The 21,108-nt window shown below is 41.7% G+C and overlaps 1 protein-coding gene across 1 annotated transcript in view; it reads left to right on the top strand.

The window, feature by feature from the left end:
• The window catches only part of ESAM (endothelial cell adhesion molecule), a 101,908-nt gene extending 81,720 nt beyond the window's left edge, over positions 1 to 20,188 (top strand). Inside the window, exons 3-7 of the mRNA XM_030221910.1 lie at positions 2,957 to 3,170; positions 9,098 to 9,253; positions 12,293 to 12,415; positions 16,205 to 16,343; positions 17,118 to 20,188. Coding sequence (XP_030077770.1) covers positions 2,957 to 3,170; positions 9,098 to 9,253; positions 12,293 to 12,415; positions 16,205 to 16,343; positions 17,118 to 17,541 — 1,056 coding nt within the window. The 3' untranslated portion in view covers positions 17,542 to 20,188. The remainder of the gene's footprint in view (positions 1 to 2,956; positions 3,171 to 9,097; positions 9,254 to 12,292; positions 12,416 to 16,204; positions 16,344 to 17,117) is intronic.
• Positions 20,189 to 21,108: the final 920 nt, after the last annotated feature.

Raw genomic sequence — 21,108 nt, 5'->3', positions numbered from 1 at the left:
TCTCTCCCCCTCGTCCAGTGCCTGTCCCTCCTCTCCCTCCTCTCCCTCTTTCCATCAGACATCTGTCCTTTCTCTACTTCTTATCCAGCATCTGTCCCATCTCTCCTTCCTTGAATCCGGCATCTGTTCCCCCCTCCCCCCTCCATTCTCCATCCAGCGTCTGTCCCCCTCCCTCCTCCATCTAGTGTCTGTCTTTTTTTTTCACCCCCCCCCCCCCCCCCCACTGGCGCACTAGGCTCTCCCCACTCCCACCCAGTACCACCACTGCTGCTTCTGCTGCTTCAGCAGCGGCATCAAAAACACTGAAAAAGATCACTGGGCCACACTATTCCCACTCGCAGCTGACCGGTTCTACCCCGGAACAGGAAATTGTGTCAGAGGAAGGTGGGACTGGCAGCTGTGAGCAGGAACAGTGCGGCCCAGCAATCTTTTTTTTTTTTTTTTTTTCTTTCTGTTTTTGCCAACAAAGAAAGTCAATTTGCAAATGTGAATCCATGAAATATACTGATGTCATGGTCTTGTAGACACCCTGGGACGTCCTGAAAAGTTAATATGGTGCAGATATCAATGAAGGCAAAAGTAGAGACTAATAGACAATTCACCACTGGAGACGTGAGTCCAACAGTCTTTATTATATCAGAGATAACGACCCGACACAGGCCGTGTTTCGACGCTAAAAAGCGTCTGCATCAGGGGTCAATAAATACACTACAAATCAAAACATATAACATATAAATAATGCCAATAAAAACATATATATGCACATCCATATAGAGATATGAAAATTCAATAGACACTGATTTTCTGATCAGAGGTCAATATGCTCAAATATGCTTAATAACCATTAAAACAGCATACATATATTCAAAAGATTTAAAAAGTTTTTGGCTTCTGCTAATATAAATCAAAAAATATGAAAATATAAATATTATGTGTATTCCAGGTATATATATAATTTTGGACTTATATGCCAGCTAAAATATGATGTATAAATGGTTGTTAGAAAAAATGAAATAGGGTAATTAATATTAAATGCATGTGCACTTTTATATATTAGTATCATGCAATGACAATATACTAAAAACAAGACCTCATGCTTACCCAAGTAATGAATGCAAAACGAAGAGTCCTACTTGTCTATATGTTGTCAACTCACTGATCACGTAGCACTGCAAGCCACGAATGAGAACATGATGGGTTTAAAAACACATCTAATAAATCAATAACATATTAGGGATGACAGTTGCTTGTGTGTATTCACTGAATGTATGGGATCCCTATTAAAATACGACAGAATCCTTATATCTGGAAAATTTGATGATGGTCAAACAAAAAGTTATTGAGTGTTATAATTGGCCAAAAGTTCTTAGATGGAATAAATACAAGAAAAATATTGTTCATTATCCTCATGGATCCCTGATTATATTGTAAATGTTTGCTGTGGCTTGGATGCAAAAGCCAAAAAACTTAATCAGGAGTGACAGTTGTACATGTGTATTTATAGAAAACAAGGAAAAAGAAACCCCTCCAACACCACCCTGACATGCTTGAAAGATGTGGTGTGGCTTGGGAACGAAATAGGAAATAGACAAGGTGATTGTACAAGCCTCTCTCTTCAGCAAAGTTTTTGATTCTATGCTTAAAGAGAAGAAACACGTTTTTTTTCTCTTTTCCCAATGAAGACCTCAGCCTCAGCCTAACAGCCCAATGTTTCCTCTCTTCCTAATGTTGCCTGAGTAGGTATTGCATTTACAGGATTTATCTTTACTAATGTGCTGAGGTGGCATCTGTGATCCACTTTCATGACAATTGTCTTTTGTTATAGTGTAATCACAATTATTTTTAAAAGAACAGAAACATGATTCTGACTGTTTCACTAAATACTGTCAAAACATTCCCGAGGGAGATCAAAAAAATGGACACTAATAATGAAGAGTCAATCCCTAAGTGTACTGGTGAAGATCAATGGGTTAAACGGGATGCTTGAGAGAACTTATTAGGGGTATATCTTTACTTGTATTTGTGTTTATGTGTATATATATTTTTTTTTTGTGTGTGTGTTTATGTATTTTGTTTTGTATATATATATTTTCAACAAATAAAAAATATACATAAACACAAATGCAAGTAAAGATGGGTTTAGGAGTGGCCTAGTGGTTAGGGTGGTGGACTTTGGTCCTGGGGAACTGAGGAACTGTGTTCGATTCCCACTTCAGGCACAGGCAGCTCCTTGTGACTCTGGGCAAGTCATTTAACCCTCCATTGCCCCATGTAAGCCGCATTGAGCCTGCCATGAGTGGGAAAGCGCAGGGTACAAATGTAACAAAAATAAAATAGATACTATTGGAGATTCTACATGGAATGTTGCTCTAACATTCCATGTAGAAGGCTGCGCAGGCTTCTGTTTCTGTGAGTCTGATGTCCTGCACATATGTGCATGACGTCAGACTCGCAGAAGCAGAAGCCTGCGCGGCCACATTGGTGATCTGCAAGGGCCGACTTCTACATGGAATGTTGCTAGTGGAATAGAAACATTCCATGTAGAATCTCAAATAGTAGCAACAGTGGAGGAGTGGCCTAGTGGTTAGGGTGGTGGACTTTGGTCCTGAGGAACTGAGTTCGATTCCCACTTCAGGCACAGGCAGCTCCTTGTGACTCTGGGCAAGTCACTTAACCCTCCATTGCCCCATGTAAGCCGCATTGAGCCTGCCATGAGTGGGAAAGTGCGGGGTACAAATGTAACTAAAATAAAAAAAAATACCCCTAATAAGTTCTCTTGAGCATCCTGTTTAAACCATTGATCTTCACCAGTATACTTAGGGATTGACTCTTCATTATTAGTTCTGACTCTTTCACAGCTTATGGGGCTTACAAGTAATCCTGGTGGTATCGGTATCTGTGAACCTAGAAATAGTCCTTTGTTGGTTCTTGTCCATTCTTCTTTTCTTACTTTCAGATCTTGAAATACATGGACGCATCCTCACAGATAGAAGATCCACAGTTCAAGGATCGCATCCAGTTTGTATACCTCATGCCAACTACAAATGTTTCAGTTTCCATCAACCGTACTCGAGAGGAGGATTCGGGTCTCTATGAATGTCTTGTCAACGTGGCACATGACAGTGGCTCTGGAGGGACAAATATTGGCGTGGTCAACCTTACTGTGCAGGGTAACGTGAAGCTATTAGTCTGCATAATGTTAGCACAGGCGAACACTGTTAGTAAAGGAGAGGCAAGGGAGTGTAGAACATGCTTTGAATGTGACACCTGCATTTTTAAAGTTACTCCTTTACCCATAAATATACTCATACAGGATTGAATTAATCCTGAAGTAATCATGTTGCCAACAGCAATGTTCAGTCTGTTATACTGTTACACAGGATCTGCATGTACATTTACGTGGTTTGGGTATGTCCTTGGTGGTGCAAAAGAGAGCGCAGTGGAGTACCGCAGGGATCGGTCCTAGGGCCGGCTCTTTTTAACATCTTTGTGAGCGATATTATGGAAGGGCTGTCTGGTAAGGTTTGTCTCTTTGTGGATGATACTAAACTCTGCAACAGGGTGGACACCCTTTAGGGTGTGAATGACATGAGGAAGTACCTAGCGAAGCTAGAGGAATGGACCAATATTTGGCAACTAAGGTTTAATCCCAAAAAATGCAGGGTCATGCACTTGGGTCGCAAAAATCCGAGGGAACGGTACAGTATAGGGGGTGAAGTGCTTCAGTGTGCGAAGGAAGAGCGGGACTTGGGGGTGATTGTGTCAGATTACCTTAAAGCTTTCAAACAGGTAGAAAAAGCGACGGCCAAAGCCAGAAGGATGCTTGGTAAAGAGAGGCATGACCAGCAGGAAAAAGGAGGTGATAGTGCTGTTGTATAAGTCTCTGGTGAGGCCTCATTTGGAGTACTGCGTGCTGGAGACCGCAGCTATGGAAAGATATAAACAGGATGGAGTCAGTCCAGAAGGCAGCTATGAAATTAGTAAGCGGTCTTGAATGCAAAAATTATAGGGACAGGCTTATGAACCTCAACACATATACGCTGGAAGAGAGGAGGGAGAGAGGAGACATGATAGAAACGTTTAAATATCTCAAGGGCATTTATGTACAGGAAGAGAGCCTTTTTCAAATGAAGGAGAGCTCTGGAATGAGGGGGCATACGACAAAGTTAAGAGGGAATAGGCTTAGGAGTAATCTAAGGAAGTACTATTTCACAGAAAGGGTGGTGGAGGTGTGGAATGGCCTCCAGGTGGAGGTGGTGGAGTTGAGGACTGTTCGAGAGTTTATAAAGCCATGGGATAAGCATGTGGGATCACTTAGGAACAGGAAGTATTAGGGGTTACAGAGGATGGGCAGACTGGATGGGTCATATGGCCTTTATCTGCTGTCATGTTTCTATATAATAATAATGATAGCATAAGGTTCAGCCTGTGCAAGAGGTGAAGCTGGGCAAAGGAAGACTGAATAACCTTAACCACCTGATTTTTCATGGTAAGCTTGGAATTAAGCATCACACTCAACAATGCATCTGTTTCTGAACTGGAAAACATACATCATTTACATGATGGATCAAAACAAAAACGTCCAGGGCTAAAGTTAGATGTTTTGGTCTATACCTGTTTCAATAACAAGTCACAAAAAGGTGCCCTAAATGACCACTGAAGGGATTAAGTCACGACCCCCCTTACTTCTCCACTGGACATTGACCTTCTCCAACCCCCCCCCCCCCCCCCCCAAATGATGTTAAAAAAAAACAGTACATACCAGCCTATATGATAGTTCAGATGTTATGGCCAGTCCTATTAGAGCAGCAAGCTGGTCCCTGGAGTAACCTAGTGGTCGGTGCAGTGCACTGTAGAGAAGGGGATCAAGGCCCATATCCCACTCTTAACCGTTACAGTTGTGGTGGTGGAAAATGTGAGCCCTCCAAAACCCACCAAAAACCTAGGGGGGTAATGGTGAGATGTGTACCTGGGACCTTCTATGTGAAGTGTACTGCAGTGCTTCCTAGAGTGTCCCACTGCTCTGCTTGAATAGCTACGTGGCCAGTCTACTAAGAATGCTGCCCCCGCCCAGTACATCCCAGTGACTTGTTTTTGTGCGTTTTCCCCTTGGACGTTATTTTTAGACAATGGTCCAGAAAGATAGATGGCACTGAGCAGAAACACATCTAGCAAATGTCCATTTTCAAAACAAAGAGACATTTTTTTTCTGGTTTGAAAATCGCTATGTTCACCACTTGATTTTTGGATATTTTCAGCAAAATGTCCAAAATCAGATTTAGATGTCATATCAAAAATGTCCCTCCATATTTCTTTCTGCCTCAGAATTTACCTTAGAGCAAAACTTGAAACCTAATTTGAGTTTAAAATTCTAAATTTACTTTGCCTCTTAAGGTCTAAAATCTACCCTAAAATCAGTTGATGGTAAGATTTATAAATGAGACCAACAGACAGAATCTGATGTATGCTTTGCACACTCAACAGTATGAACTCTGGATTCTGGAGGGTAATAGAGGGTAACAGCCAAAATAGTAAGAAGAAAAGGATGACACGTGATATGGGTAGTGGACTGTTGAGGTTTCATGCTATCCAGCTCCCTCAAACTGCAATCTACTGTGCTTGATATTAATTGTCGATCTCTTACACAGTAAGACAGTAAATGACAGCAGATAAAGACCCGCATGGTCCATCCAGTCTGCCCAACAGTGTGGCCAGAACCATGCCCGCCACCCTGTATGGGCCCCAGCCACCCGTGCTTAAACACTGGTTGTCAAGTCTCCACCATGCCAACCATATAGGCAGCCAAACACTAAGAAGTCTTGTTCATAACCACATATCATTCTATTCTAGTTTAATCGTATATTCTGCTAAATTCCTTAAATAAGGATTCGAAGCAGATTACAAATAGAGAGACCTCAACAATAGAGGGAAGTACAATATTAAAACTAATAAAATTACAAAATATTATCAATCGGATATAGAATTTGAGAACAAATAAGTTTTTAAAGCTTTACAAAATAGTAAATAAGACGGCAGTTCCCTAATCTGCTGTGGGAGATTGTTCCAAATTCTCACTCCCTGGAAAGAAAAGGACAGTTTAATCTGTTGGTTTTTTTTTAATGGACTCCTTTTAAAGAAAGAAAGTCAAGCTTCAACGTATGAATCTCACGCACAGTATGTAACTTAGAAGGAATATTTAAAATTCTAATAATACCTTCAGAATTTAAGCTATATAGCCCCAAATTCTATATAGTGCGACTTTGGTTGCGCTTGCAAATCTGGTCATATTTTGGATTTGCACACGCAACTTAATTAGCTTAAGCCAATCAGTGCCGATAATTGATAAGTAATTATTGACACTAATTGGCATTAATTAGAATTTACGTGCACAAATGTCTAAGCATATTCTATAAAGTGATGAACGTAAATTCTAAGATGTGGATCTGGCCATGTACGGGTTGTGGGCATTCCAAGAATTTACGTGCACTGTTATAGAATATGCCTGTTCCAGGTGTAATTTAGGTGTCAGCATTTACACCAGGTTTTCATTGGTGTAAATAGCTGTGTTTAAGTATAGTTACAGAAAACAGGTATTGGGTGTATTCTACAAACTATGCCTAGATTTAGGAGTATTCTATAAACCGTGCCTAAATTTAGGCGCGGTTTATAGAATACACCTAAGCGTATTTTTTTTCTGCAATGATGTTTTAGGTGATACATAGAATCTAGCTCATAATGACTTAAAAATCAAACCTGCAATTTTAAAAGCGATACGTGAGTCAACCAGCAACCAATGCAGGGAGTTTAAAAGTGGAGTAGCTCTTTCAAACTTCTACAGAAAGTAAGCCTGGCTGCAATGTTCTGCAAAAATTGAAGCTTTTGCCTTAATTTTAAAGACAATGAACAGTATAAAGAATTACAGTAATTTATCTGGGGGAGGACTACAGCTTGGAATATAACCCTGAAACTCTTGTTATTCAGTGATGACCTTGTTGCCCTTAATTGGCATAGCTTGAAACATTTTTTTTTTGTTAGATTACTTATTTGTGATTCAAATTTTAGTCTAGAGTCCAGGAAAATGCCTAGTACCCTTGACTCATTCTCAATATTTTCCAATAGTCTTCAAATTAATTCTACTACTACGACTACTTAACATTTCTAGAGCGCTACTAGGGTTACGCAGTGCTGTACAGTTTAACAAAAAAGGGCAGTCCCTGCTCAAAGGAGCATACAATCTAAAGGATGAAATGTCAAGTTGGGGCAGTCTAGATTTCTTGAATAGAGGTATAGTGGTTAGGTGCCGATTTCTCTGGTTGACAAGGACTTAGTCACCAAACCAAACCAAGCCAGACTAAGATCTTCAGTTTGTTTAATTTTCCCAAGTATTGCTGACAGTATTTAACTTTCCCATCAAGATGTTTTCCCCTCCCCTCTGAGCTGCAGAGCACCCTTACTCACAGCACGATGTATAGTGCCTGGCAGGTAGAGAGATATGGGGGACATTATATCTAACCAATAGGCTTCTTGCTTGCTGTACTCAAAATTAAGATTTGAAATCTAGCCAGGAACAAAACTGCCTGCTGTCCCCATAAAAGAAACCCAAGATCTAACCAGGAGCATTGATGCATACTGTGTGGAGATCCCAGATTAACTAAGAATAGTTATGCTGTTATCATAGCCCATATCCATGCATTAATAAACAGCCAGCTGAACCAGCCCAGCACCCAAAGGAAGACTTACTTTTCTTAATTTCATAAGTACATAAGTAATGCCATACTGGGAAAAGACCAAAGGTCCATCGAGCCCAGCATCCTGTCCCCGACAGCGGCCAATCCAGGTCAAGGGCACCTGGGGAGCTTCCCAAACGTACAAACATTTTATACAAGTTATTCCCGAAATTGTGGATTTTTCCCAAGTCCATTTAGTAGCGGTCTATGGACTTGTCCTTTAGGAAACCGTCCAACCCCTTTTTAAACTCTGCCAAGCTAACCGCCTTCACTACGTTCTCCGGCAACAAATTCCAGAGTTTAATTATGCGTTGGGTGAAGAAAATATTTCTCCTATTTGTTTTAAATTTACTACACTGTAGTTTCATCGCATGCCCCCTAGCCCTAGTATTTTTGGAAAGCGTGAACAGACGCTTCACATCCACCTGTTCCACTCCACTCATTATTTTATATACCTCTATCATGTCTCCCCTCAGCCGTCTCTTCTCCAAGCTGAAAAGCCCTAGCCTTCTTAGCCTTTCTTCATAGGGAAGTCGTCCCATCCAACTGTTTATTGGAAATAAGTAATACAGATAACTTTTCTGCATGCAGATAGTTGGAAAACAAAAATTCTGCCAGGCAGGAGAAGACTTTGAAACTGGATACTGATCAATTGACAGAGGTGGAAGTTAATCTTTAGTGGGAAAAGGATGTCTGTCTGTCTGTCTGTCTGCTGGACTGGATAGCTGCAGGGTTCATTGAAAGAAGGATTTTAGGTATTGGAAGGAGGATGAAAAAGAATACTTTCCAGGGGGAAAAGAAGGACAGAGGCTGAGGATAGCTTGTTCTTGAGCCCAAAATAGACAATTCTGCTCTGCAAAGTAGGGGCAAAGAAATTACCCAGAAAACTAGGACGCAAAGAAATGACCAGTAGGGTCAAAGCATGTACTTTGGGCTGAAGCCTGAACCGTGCAGGTTTCCCAGTGAAGGGAGGAATGAGGTTCCATGCAAGGTGTGACTTAATGAAAAGAGAGATTACAGGTTCTACCAGGAAGTTGATGCTAGCTTGAATTATATAATACAAATACAGTTAGAAACCTCTGAATCACTGCAGCTGGTTTCAGGTTTTAATAAAGACAAACTTCAGCCTTCCATATTTACAGGTCTTGTAATTACTGAACCATCTTAATGTTTTCATACCCTTTTTTTCATTAGAAGATTGAATAGTATGGTTTGTTACTAGTGATATTTTATTAAACAATTTGCTTTTTTAAAAATTATATCAATATGTTTTTTGTTGTTGTAAGTCGCTTTGAACCAATTTTATTTGTGATAGAGTGAGTTATAAATGCTGTGATTATGATTATGAAAATGCATTTTCTCTTCTGAAGTTCCACCCTCCATTCCAACATGCCAGATCCATGGAAGAACTTGGGTTGGAGGCAATGTCACCCTGAAGTGTCATTCCTCATCTGGGAAACCAGCACCTCAGTACACCTGGGAACACAGAGCACGCAAAACTCAAGTCTTCTTTCCACCGGCGCAGGGTAAGTGTAAAAGTAACTGGATATTATTTTCAAATCATAAGATTCATCACTCAGGTCTCCTCGGCAATACAAGGTATCTCAGAACCAGAACTGACTTGTCTACATCAGCACGTGTACGAATCTGGGAGTATTTTAGAACAGAATCTGCCTGATGTACAGCCTTATTTATTTAGATTTTGCTCACACCTTTTTCAGTAGTAGCTCAAAGTGAGTTACATTCAGGTACTCTGGATATTTCTCTGTCCCAGGAGGGCTCACAATCTTGGTTTGTACCTGAGGCAAAGGAGGGTTAAGTGACTTGCCCAAGATCACAAGGAGCAGCAGTGGGATTTGAACCGGTCACCTCTGGATTGCAAGACCGGTGCTCTAACCACTAGGCCACTCCTCCACTCAGCAACATTCCATGTAGAATCTCAAATAGTAGCAACAGAATCTCAAATAGTAGCAACGTTCGATGTTCCACTGTGTTAACCACTAGGCTACTCCTCCACTAGCAACATTCCATGTAGAAGCCTGCCCTTGCAGATCAGCAATGCGGCCACACAGGCTTCTGTTTCTGTGAGTCTGACGTGCGGGACGTCAGACTCACAGAAACAGAAGCCTGCGCGGCCGCGTTGCTGATCTGCAAGGGCAGGCGTCTACATGGAATGTTGCTAGTGGAATAGCAACATTCCATCTAGAATCTCAAATAGTAGCAACATTCCATGTAAAATCTCAGATAGTAGCAACAGAATCTCAAATAATTTATTTGAATTTTGCTCACACCTTTCTCAGTAGTAGCTCAAGGTGAGTTACATTCAGGTACACTGGATATTTCTCTGTCCCAGGAAGGCTCACAATCTAAGTTTGTACCTGAGGCAATGGAGGGTTAAGTGACTTGCCCAAGATCACAAGGAGCAGCAGTGGGATTTGAACTGGCCACCTCTGGATTGCAAGACCGGTGCTCTAACCACTAGGCCAATCCTCCACTCTCCTGTGTGCAAATAACAAACTGGCATACATGTGTAGTTGCTGACATGGATAAACATCAAAGCCTGTCAGGGATACACAGTTTATGGGAGGAGTCATTTTAGAAAAAGAATCATGGAAAAAAATCCACATAGAACTCTGTGGTATATGCATATGTACGTGCCCACACCTGCATGTGTACATTGTAAAGCAGCAACCTACGGGTGAAAGTGGCAGCTTGTATGTTTTAGGACAACCATTTTGCAAATCTACACATGTATTCTTGGCATGGGAATTGCGTGGGGTGGGGGTAGCCATTAAGAAGCAATAAAAGGTGCTCTCTTACCACAGCTTACTGGCTACGACTCTGATCATACCACTAACCCACTTGGCAAGGTTCCCCTAATCATCCCCTCCCAAAAGGACCCCTTCTAATCTCCCACCCTCCCTGGGTTTGAACTACCAACCTCCCAAGACCCTCCGCCTAAACCAGAGTCCGCTCCCCACCCCTGACCCATCATAAACCCCTGAGATCTACCTGGAGGTCTAGGGTCCTCATAGGGAGTGGTCCCCTTTCACTTTCACCCTGCCTGGCACCCTCAAATGGCATCTACCCCTAGCCGTATCTTAAAGTATTACTGCTGGGTCATCAATGCCTACCCTATTTGACAGACAAATCACTCCTCGTTCAGATATCTTGGAGTAATCCTCAATTCAGCCCTCTCTTTTAGCTCACAGATATCCGCTGTTGTGAAGAAATCATTTTACTTTCCCTGACAGTTACGGTCAATTAGAAATTCAATAGATCAGAAATCATGTACTTTTTCATATGCATATATTACTATCTACGACTACTGTATCAGCAAAGAAATGTAGCAGGTTGGTGAGGCAAGAATTCCTGTGACTAAGTCCATGTTGGCTTTATCCCATTAATCCATGCCTAGTGGAATAGCAACATTCCATGTAGAATCTCCAATAGTAGGAACATTCCATGTAGAATCTCCAATAGTATCTATTTTATTTTTGTTACATTTGTACCCCGCGCTTTGCCACTCATGGCAGGCTCAATGCGGCTTACATGGGGCAATGGAGGGTTAAGTGACATGCCCAGAGTCACACGGAGCTGCCTGTGCCTGAAGTGGGAATCGAACTCAGTTCCTCAGGACCAAAGTCCACCACCCTAACCACTAGGCCACTCCTCCACTGTTGCTACTATTTGAGATTCTACATGGAATGTTGCAATTCCACTAGCAACAAAGTTGGCCCTTGCAGATCACCAATGTGGCTGCGCAGGCTTCTACATGGAATGTTGCTAGTGGAATAGCAACATTCCATGTAGAATCTCCAATAGTAGCAACATTCCATGTAGAATCTCCAATAGTATCTATTTTATTTTGGTTACATTTGTACCCTGCGCTTTCCCACTCATGGCAGGCTCAATGCGGCTTACATGGGGCAATGGAGGGTTAAATGACTTGCCCAGAGTCACAAGGAGCTGCCTGTGCCTGAAGTGGGAATCGAACTCAGTTCCCCAGGACCAAAGTCCACCACCCTAACCACTAGGCCACTCCTCCACTCTTCTCCCTCTTCACCCGATTCACAGAATAGAACCGACACTTCTATGATCACTGCCTTTCTAGTTTTTCTCTCTCGCCACTGAGTCTAGTTTCTTTGTATCCAGCTTTTTATCGGTTAGGATGGGGATGTCATCTTCTTGTGATCTTCTGTATTTTGTGAATGCTACTTTTTATGCCTTTATTTTTACAGATACTTTCTGGAGCACCATATCGGTTTCCTTTTCCTCATTTCGTTTTACTTTTCTTGCATAAAGATCTGTTGTCCATTGTAAAGCACTTTTCAGTTAATCCATTAATTTTTCAACTTCCTTTTTCTTCCTCCACCTTGCCAGCTCAGCATGGATTCTGCCTTAGCTTTCACACTAAACCATGCTCCTGTAATGATTTCTGCCTCCAACTGAGCACTCGCCCATAGATTGGATGGGTCCTGCTGTCTTCACCTACCATTATACTTGTTTGAGTGTTTTTCTTTCTTTCTTCTTTAAAATCTAAATACTTTGTTCTTGTTTTTCAGACACTGCAAAAGGAACTCTGATGTTAACAAATCTCACGTATGGAATGTCAGGAATTTATGCCTGTACAGCATCCAACCAAGTTTCAAGCTCAAAATGCAATGTAACATTAGAGGTGACCGCAGGTGGGTGTTCCATAATGGCAGAGGTGACCTCTGGTGCTGGCCAAAGACCATTAGAAGTGACATCACAGCTGCTACAATTCTGAATCCTTTGCCTTACTTTTAAAATCAAAATTACTAATCAGGGGATAACTCTTTTAATTCCAGAGTCACTTTTAATATCGACTACACAAAGACTCCAGTATTTTTTCTTTATCACAAAAACATTTTATTGTATGCAATGCCCGCTAACCTCACTAGCACTGCTGCCTACTATTAAAACCTCACACATTCACTCCTCCGCTCATCTTGCACACCTGTATTTATTTTAAATACAAAACAGTTGATTTTACATTTTAAACTGCATACTTATACTGTTTCGTATTGTGCATATGTTTTGCCATGCTTATACATTATATCATACTCAAATAATCAAAACTCAGTCCTGCCAGCAAAATGGTCCTTTTCCTACAAACGCCACGCCTTCCGCATGGACACAGTGAAAATGTTTCCACATAAACGCTGGATGACTGTTCTTCATGGACAAACTCTGTATGTCCGTTAAACCTCCGTGTTGGCTGTTCAAATACACCACCTCCAGTCATTAGTATGCATCACAATACAGGTGCTGTGTGCTTGGTGACTAACTCAACAGTCCACCATATCTGTTTCATGTTATGCCGGCTCCTCAATGCAGAACCACATTTCACAAATCTTCCTCAGGAGGAACCACCATCAAATTTGTTCTACACCTCCAGTGGCTGCATGCCGGATTGAAACTCCCTTAGGGCTGAGCCAGAGACGCCGCCCAGGATACCATAATATCTGAAGTGGTGCATTCAAATTCCATCCTTGATGTTGAAAGCAACTCTTTTCCTCAACTTTATCTTCTTGCATGGTACATCAGCATACCTCAGAGGATAGTAGATGCTCCTTCAAACATTTGAAGGAGTTTCTATTATATGAGCTGTTTGCTGGTTAACCGTTAATGTCCCATAGACCCTAAAGCAGCCTTTGTTAACACTGGCTATCGTTGGTATGTTATGCTCCTTATAGTGAATTTAACAAACAATGTATTTTGAGTGAATATTTTTTCACTTTATACTATATGAATTTTTTGAGTATTGATAGTCCATGTCACTCCAGTTGGAATCAACCAGGCACTGTGCCTTTTTCTTTGCTGCTGCATCCCTGTGGAATTCCCTTCCCCTACACATTCATGCAGAACTTTCATTAAAAAAAATTTTAAATCAAGATTAAAAACATGGCTTTTTACTCAATCCTTCGCCTGGGCTTAAAATATAGTCCTGAGTTTGACCACTCTTGATTCTGCACGTTCCCATTCCTACCCCTCCTGTTTTGCCTGTTTCCTACCCCCTATCCCGTCCCCTTTCTTCCCTTCTCCCTGTCTGAATTTGTTCTCCTGAATGGCTGATTTTTTTCCTATCAATTTTTGTAATTCCTTTCCTTATATATTATTTGGATCATTGTAAACTGCTGAGATCTGCTAGTTAGCCATGGCAGTATAGCAAATTTATGTCAGTAAAAGGGACCTTGTGGTGGCATCGTGCATTGGTGTGCCACGCACCGAGGTTCCCCCTTTTACTGCCACCCGGAAAAAGGAAATTCTGGGAAGGGGACGGAAATGAGGAACCTAAACTATAACTACGTCATGCAAGGTTCAGCGTTGGGAGTCACGGACCGAGAAAGGGATCTAGGTGTCGTCGTCGATGATACGTTGAAAACTTCTGCTCAATGTGCTGCTGCGGCTAGGAAAGCAAATAGAATGTTGGGCATCATTAGGAAAGGGATGGAAAACAAAAATAAGGATATTATTCTGCCGTTGTATCGCTCCATGGTGCCACCGCACCTCGAGTATTGTGTTCAATTCTGGTCGCCGCACCTCAAAAAAGACATGGTGGAATTGGAAAAGGTGCAGAGAAGGGCGACAAAGATGATACAGGGGATGGGACGACTTCCCTATCAGGATAGGCTGAAGAGGCTGGGGCTCTTCAGTTGGAGAAAAGGTGGCTGAGGGAAGATATGATAGAGGTCTATAAGATAATGAGTGGAATGGAACGGGTCGATGTGGAGCGTCTGTTTAGGCTTTCCAAAAATACTAGGACAAGGAGGCATGTGATGAAGCTGCAGTGTGGTAAATTTAAAACGAATCGGAGGAAATTTTTCTTCACTCAACGCGTAGTTAAACTCTGGAATTCACTGTCTGAAAAGGTGGTTAAGGCGGTTAACTTAGCGGACTACAAAAAAGGGTTGGACGGCTTCCTGGAGGAAAAGGCCATAGAATGTTATTGAATGGATGAGGGAATAATACACTATTTCTAGGAGGGGTGGGACAAATTGCTTGTTCTTTTGGCCGCTGTTGGAGACAGGGTGCTGGGCTCGATGGATCCTTGTCTGTCCCAGCATGGCGAAGCTTATGTACTTATGTGGTAAATGAAACACTTGCTGCGAGGCCATTTCCCGGGGAAGCCCTTACTGCCACCTATGTAGGAGGCGGTAAGGGCTCCCGCTCTTCCCCAGCATTAACCGGGCAGTGCACAGTGCTGACCGATTACCACCAGGTAAACCCCGGTGCATAAAAATATTTTAAAATATCTGAGATGCCAGAAATGGTGCATGCTGGGGGCAGGCACTACCGCTGTTCTTCTGCAGGAGGTGAAGCGGCGGTGCGGGTACTGATGTTTCTAAAATCCTGATGTTGTATAATCCTATATAATAAAACTCACCCTCAACGTTCTGAGGACACTGATGTCACTGTCAGGTCCTCCGGGCACTTCCTTCTGGTTCGAAGCCTTCGTGGTGGTGAAGCCACTGAAAACACTGTGTTCAGGCCCCGCCCTCGCGTCAAACGTGATGACGTCGAGGGCGGAGCAATGGCGTCACAGGCTTCACAACCGACGACGCAGCAGATTGAAGGTGGCGTGCCGAGGACCGCAACAATGGCAGTCAGTGCCTTCAGAACGCCGAAGGGGTGAGTAGGGAGGGGGGGAGGTACGGAAGGAAAACCGTGCTAGCGCCCGTTTCATTTCCGCACGAAACGGGCATGTTTTACTAGTAAGCTATAACTATAATGAGTTTACTTTCTTTGACCTAACACTTTTGAAGAGTGCTGTGGAAAGCAGAGGTAGGTCATCAGGATTTGTGGTTGCTGTTTCCTTGAATCAGGGGAGTGTTTAATATTATATCTCCAGATTGTAATGTTCTCCTTTATTTCTCAAATTGTTTCTCTTTCTCTAATTTTCTGAGGAGTTTTCCAGATCTGTAGATTATTTATCTGATTTTTCTCCCCTCCTCTTTTCCACCTGAACAATGAGATAGTTATAGTTTTCCTTGTGAAGTTTTGTGTTTCCTTTTTTGGAATTGTTGAATTGTGTGTTACTATCTTCATCTTTGCTATTGTAAAGTGTTTGCTTGGAATGTTTCTTTGGTGAAAGTTAATTTAAAATAATAATAATAAAAAGTCTTATCGTGGACAGTTGCAAAAACATTTTGCAGTATCAAGTGATAAGTTGTCTTGTAGTACTCTAAATAAATTGCTCAAAGATGAATTTTTCATAACCAAAACAACATTTTTAGTATAATATGTTCTCAGGAGGGATGTTATATTTGAGTGTGGACCTATTAATAACATCTTGAAGGAGAGATGTACTTGTGATATTTAGGCTTGTGTTCTTTGTGTTCTCGTAACAGATGGATTATGGGACACATTTCTAATATTGATCTGCGTGTGTTAGAATCCAGTTATTTTCTTGTGTGGTGTTGGTGTACTGATAGTATCTTCTGTCTCTGCAGCTGTGAGCACAGCAGTGATCGTGGGAGCTGTTGTTGGGTCCTTCCTTGGGCTCTTCCTTATCATTGCTTTAGGCGTGCTGTTCTATTTCTACAGACAGAAGAAGAAAGAGGCTCGGGATGACCTGGCAAATGAGATCAAGTAAGAGCAGTATTACAGTATCCGATTCAAATGATTATCCATCTTCACCATGCTGATTTATATCTGAATGTTGTAACAAGGTTTGTGCAGCTTTCGTAGAGCCATGAGGAACATTCTCCAGTCAATGCACTTGCAGATTATGTGAAATATCGAGAGTGCTTGTAGTTTCAAACTGGTTTCTCTTTGAAAATTAGCCAGTATAGAGTGTGCACAGTAAAAGGCTCTGCTTCCTTTATGTCTGCTATCTGTCGGGGGTGGGGGGGAGGGTTCTAGGGCCAGTGGCAAAGTATTAACTGCCCTAAGCAAACCTTCAGCCTTGCACCCCCTCCAATTAACCTTGAAGCCCTTTGACCTCTTAACATGACCCCTCTCAGAATAATATGGGTAAATGGGTTATTTGGAAAGTGGCAAATTCTTTCAGTTGTCTGGTTGTTGGTTTGACTACAGCTGTTCTTTGCTGTCCCACAAAAAATACTGCCCTAGGCAATCACCTAGTCCTGTGTAATGGCTGGTCTGACCCATGGGAGTGGAGGGAGCGGGTGATATTTAAAATAGTATTTGTGTTTCTGAAAATCCTATGAACACATGTTTATTTTAGCTAGGCTAAAAACACACATGATAGTGGAGAAATTTCAGATGTATCAGTCAACTTGGTTAAATCACTCTGAATTTTGCCTTCCAAATATAATTGTTCAAATCATTAAACAAGTGCATCCTGTTCACTCTCTGTTTCCTTTGTGAAATGTTAATGTCGTTTGTTTCTTTCCTGTGCAGAGAAGATGCTCCAGCTCCAAGAACCCCCAGCTGGGCTAGAAAGCCTGCATCTGACATTGTATCCAAAAACGGCAGCTTGTCATCTGTGAACAGTAACCCAGACCTCAGACCTTACCTGGGCAAGCCTCCCTCTGACACAGCATCGATAGTAACCGCAGGGAGCACGCTGGCCTACAGACCGTACACGAGCCAAAGAAGTGCAGCACTGACACCAACTCCAAGTATGTCCAGCCAGCCTCAGGGACATTGCCTACCTCCACACAATGGCAGCCACTTCCACCACTGCCAGACAAAGAGAGCAACGTCTCAGCTCCCAGGGCCAGAAGCCATTTCCCCTGCTACAGTGACACCTTCTAACCTGGCAAGAATGGGAGCTGTGCCAGTCATGGTTCCAGCTCAGAGTCAAGCAGGATCACTGGTGTAAGCACGGACACTGTCAGACTGTTGGTAGAAACAACGAGTTTTTTGAAAATTGCAATACCCAGCAACTGAAGCACTGACTTGAAAGAGAATCCAGCACAGTAATTATAATAGGGAAAGTCCTTTAGATTGATTTCCGCTATAATCTTACCGATGTATTTGTTTTCACTATTTATCTCATATGAAAATACACAATGCTAGTAGGTTCAAATTACAAACAGGCCCACATCCAGGAGAAGCCACCTGTAATATTCACAAGCCCATCAAACTAGGAATCACTCAGTTCTTCTAATTTAAATGGAGGAAAGCCCTCAGAACTTCATGGAGAATGTTCTACCAGAGGAACCTCCGCACCACTTCATTTTATCATACAGTGATGTGAAAAAGACCCCCCCACTTTCGGATTTCCCCTTTTACTACATATATGTTATACTGAATGGTTTCTGATCTTTAAACATTATATAATATTAGACCAAGGGAATCTGAGTAAACACATCACAGTTTTTAAATTATTACTTCATTTATTTATACTTCATTTATTTAAGGAACAAAGTTATCCAACACCCATATCACCCATGTGAAAAAAGTACTTTCCCCCTTAGTTACGCAATCAACAATGACCAAATTGTAATTGATAATTAGAGTCACCTAACTGAACACAGGAAGGCTTCACTGCAGCCAGCCCTGCTGAATCTAAACGTCACTATATATTGAACCATGAATGTGAAGTGGTCACTACAAAGTTTTTACAAAAACGCTGTGACACAATCAAAGAAAATTCCAGAAGAGATGAGAATAAAAGTTTTTGAATTGTATCAGTCTGGAAGGGTTACAAAGCCATTTCTAAAGCTCTGGGACGCCATTGAACCACAGTGAGAACTATTACTTCCAAATGGAGAAAACTTGGAACAGTGGTGAATCTTCGCAGGAGTGGCTGGACTGCCAAAATTACTTCAAGGGCCCAGCAACCACTCATCTGGGAAGTTACAAGACATCCCAGAAGAACATCCAAAGAACTGCAAGCCTCTCTAGCTTTAGCTAAGATCAGTGTTCATGGTTCCATAAAAAATACTGGACAAAAGTGGGACTCGTGGGGCCGTAGTAAGGTGGAAACTACTGCTACCCAAGAGTAATATCAATGCTCAGCTCACATTTGCAAAAACACACCTGGATGATCTCCAAGTCTTCTGAGATAAATGTCAACAACACAGGCCCCATATGTTTGGTCTAAAGCAACTACAACATTCCACAATAAGAACATCATGCCAGCAGTCAAACATGTTGGTGATGGTGTGGAGGGTACTTTGCTACCTCAGGATCTGCAGGAATAAATTTTGCACTGTTCCAGAAACATCTTGAGGAGAGTTTCTAGTCACCTGTTTGTGAGCTGAAGTATAATTGGGATATGCAGCAAGGCAATGATCCAAAATACAAAAGCAAGTCAACATCTGAATGGTTGAGGAGAAACTAAAGTTTTGGATTGGCCTAGACAAAGTCTTGACTTGAACCCAACAGAGATGTAGTTGTCGGTCATGAGGTGAACAGCTCATGCATGAAAACCTACGAATGTGTCTGAATTAAAGCAGTTCTGCAAAGAAGAGAGAGTTAAGATTGTAGGCACTGTTGTATGTCAGAAAATCAGACAGCAATACTCTGGACTCATATGACTAGAGGTATGACCAATGCCTAAATTAGCTTTAGAATCTTGCTATCCACCAATGAAGGAATAATGCCAAAATGAAAATATATATTTATTATAGATATAAAAATAGCAATATACAAAATATGCACTGTGCACAAAATAATACTAAGGATTCCACCAACAGATATATGAAAAAAACATATATATATATATATATATGTAACTACATATCTACAATATATCCTGAGAAGATAACACCAACTTAGCAGCTAAAGTAGGCTAATGACCATGCACCTGAGCAAACCTGTCCTTCACAGGCAATAACTAAACCTGAACATAAGAGGAAAATTCCTGCTTCTCTCACCCTCGTGGTCCATAACTTTGGAGTCCAGATGGGGTGATAAATCGGCTCCTTCTTCAGACTCTAGCAGAATTCCCCGGAGAGCCCCTTCTGATCAGGATTTAGTCAGAGGTCTCTGCTTTGTGAAGGTGGTTAGTCCATATGTAGAAAGCCACAGAGCTGCTTTGGAACTTAGCCTTGGGCACATCAGTCTCTTTCCTGAAATCCATCAGATCTTCTTCTCCTTTTTTCTTCTTTTTCTCTCTCTTTCATGCCCAGCATTGGCACTGCTGTCTGGGTTCACAGATGACCATCATGGTCCAGTCATGAACCCATCTGTCTATCTGCCTAGGTCATGACAATGAGGGGCCTTGTGGGCATCCAGCAAGAACAGCTTATCAGTCAGTACCAAACTCCCCTCCATGGTTGATAGATGTTCCCAGAGACACACTGTCTCTGTGAAGCACGCTCCTACACACCTTCCCAGGAGATAAACTGGAAGGCTAGTGAAAGTAAACATAATGTCCTTGAATGAAGTCACTAGTGCAGCTATGCCAAGAAGTAGTTTTCTTGTAGAAAAGTTGGTTCATGTTGTAATCAGGCCTCAGGCTGCAGAATCCATATTGGTTCAGCAATGATGGTTCAAGCTTAACTAGGCCTCAGACCTGAAAGGTGAGATAGAAAAACCCCTACAGCTTCCCCCCCCCCCCCCCCCCCCCCCTTGTAAGTGGAATAACTGCAATGGAGTCTAGTCCATCTCCAACCTAACTAACAATACAACTAGACAGGTTAGAACCAGGACTCGTGGTCAAGACCAAAGAGAAGCATCAAAATATATAATATCTAAAAACAACCTCAAAACTAGCACTCTTCATCAATGAAAACTAGAAGCAATTGCTTCAGTCAATTATATAGCAATATTCTAACTTCATACAGGAAATAAATGAATACAAGAAGAAAGAATATGGTGTTAGTACAATGTCTTAACTCATGAAACAATAATTAAAATCAAATATGGTGCTACTTAGTGCATGGCAAAAGCACCAACAAGGATTAGTACATAACATGATATTGAAAACAGAGACATTAGAGTAGAGAATTATGCAGGGGCATTCTTCTCAAAATCTTGAAATCTCAGGGGCACCAGAGTGAATGATGCAGCACAGGTTGTGAACTTCCCACACCAAGAAGACAGCAAGCAGGAACACAATGGTCCACAAGACAGTGAAGATTGGGATGACAACACAGGTGGTAAAATCGCTAACAGCATCATCAGGAGATGACTCATGTTTGTAGTCAGCAATTTGAATGTCATCTTGATCAACAGCAAGTTCAATTGTGTGAGTCTTTAAACATTAAAAATGGCTTGATGTTTTGAGCAAAGCCAATACAATGTCCATGAAACACATTCAGAGCTTCAGTTTCAGTAACCACTGGAACTGTGTCAAGGTAAAACAGAAACTCTTCAACATTAACAACTGAATTCTTGGGAACAGTTATCAAACAAACATTACAAGGTAAATGGAAATGATTGGTAAAGTCATACTTATTAAATGTGATTCTGAGTTCAGCACAGGGTATACTAATTA

This window comes from Microcaecilia unicolor, chromosome 12 (genome assembly GCF_901765095.1).
Source record: "Microcaecilia unicolor chromosome 12, aMicUni1.1, whole genome shotgun sequence".
Taxonomy (NCBI): domain Eukaryota; kingdom Metazoa; phylum Chordata; class Amphibia; order Gymnophiona; family Siphonopidae; genus Microcaecilia; species Microcaecilia unicolor.
This window is presented reverse-complemented; position numbering and strand designations above follow the sequence as displayed.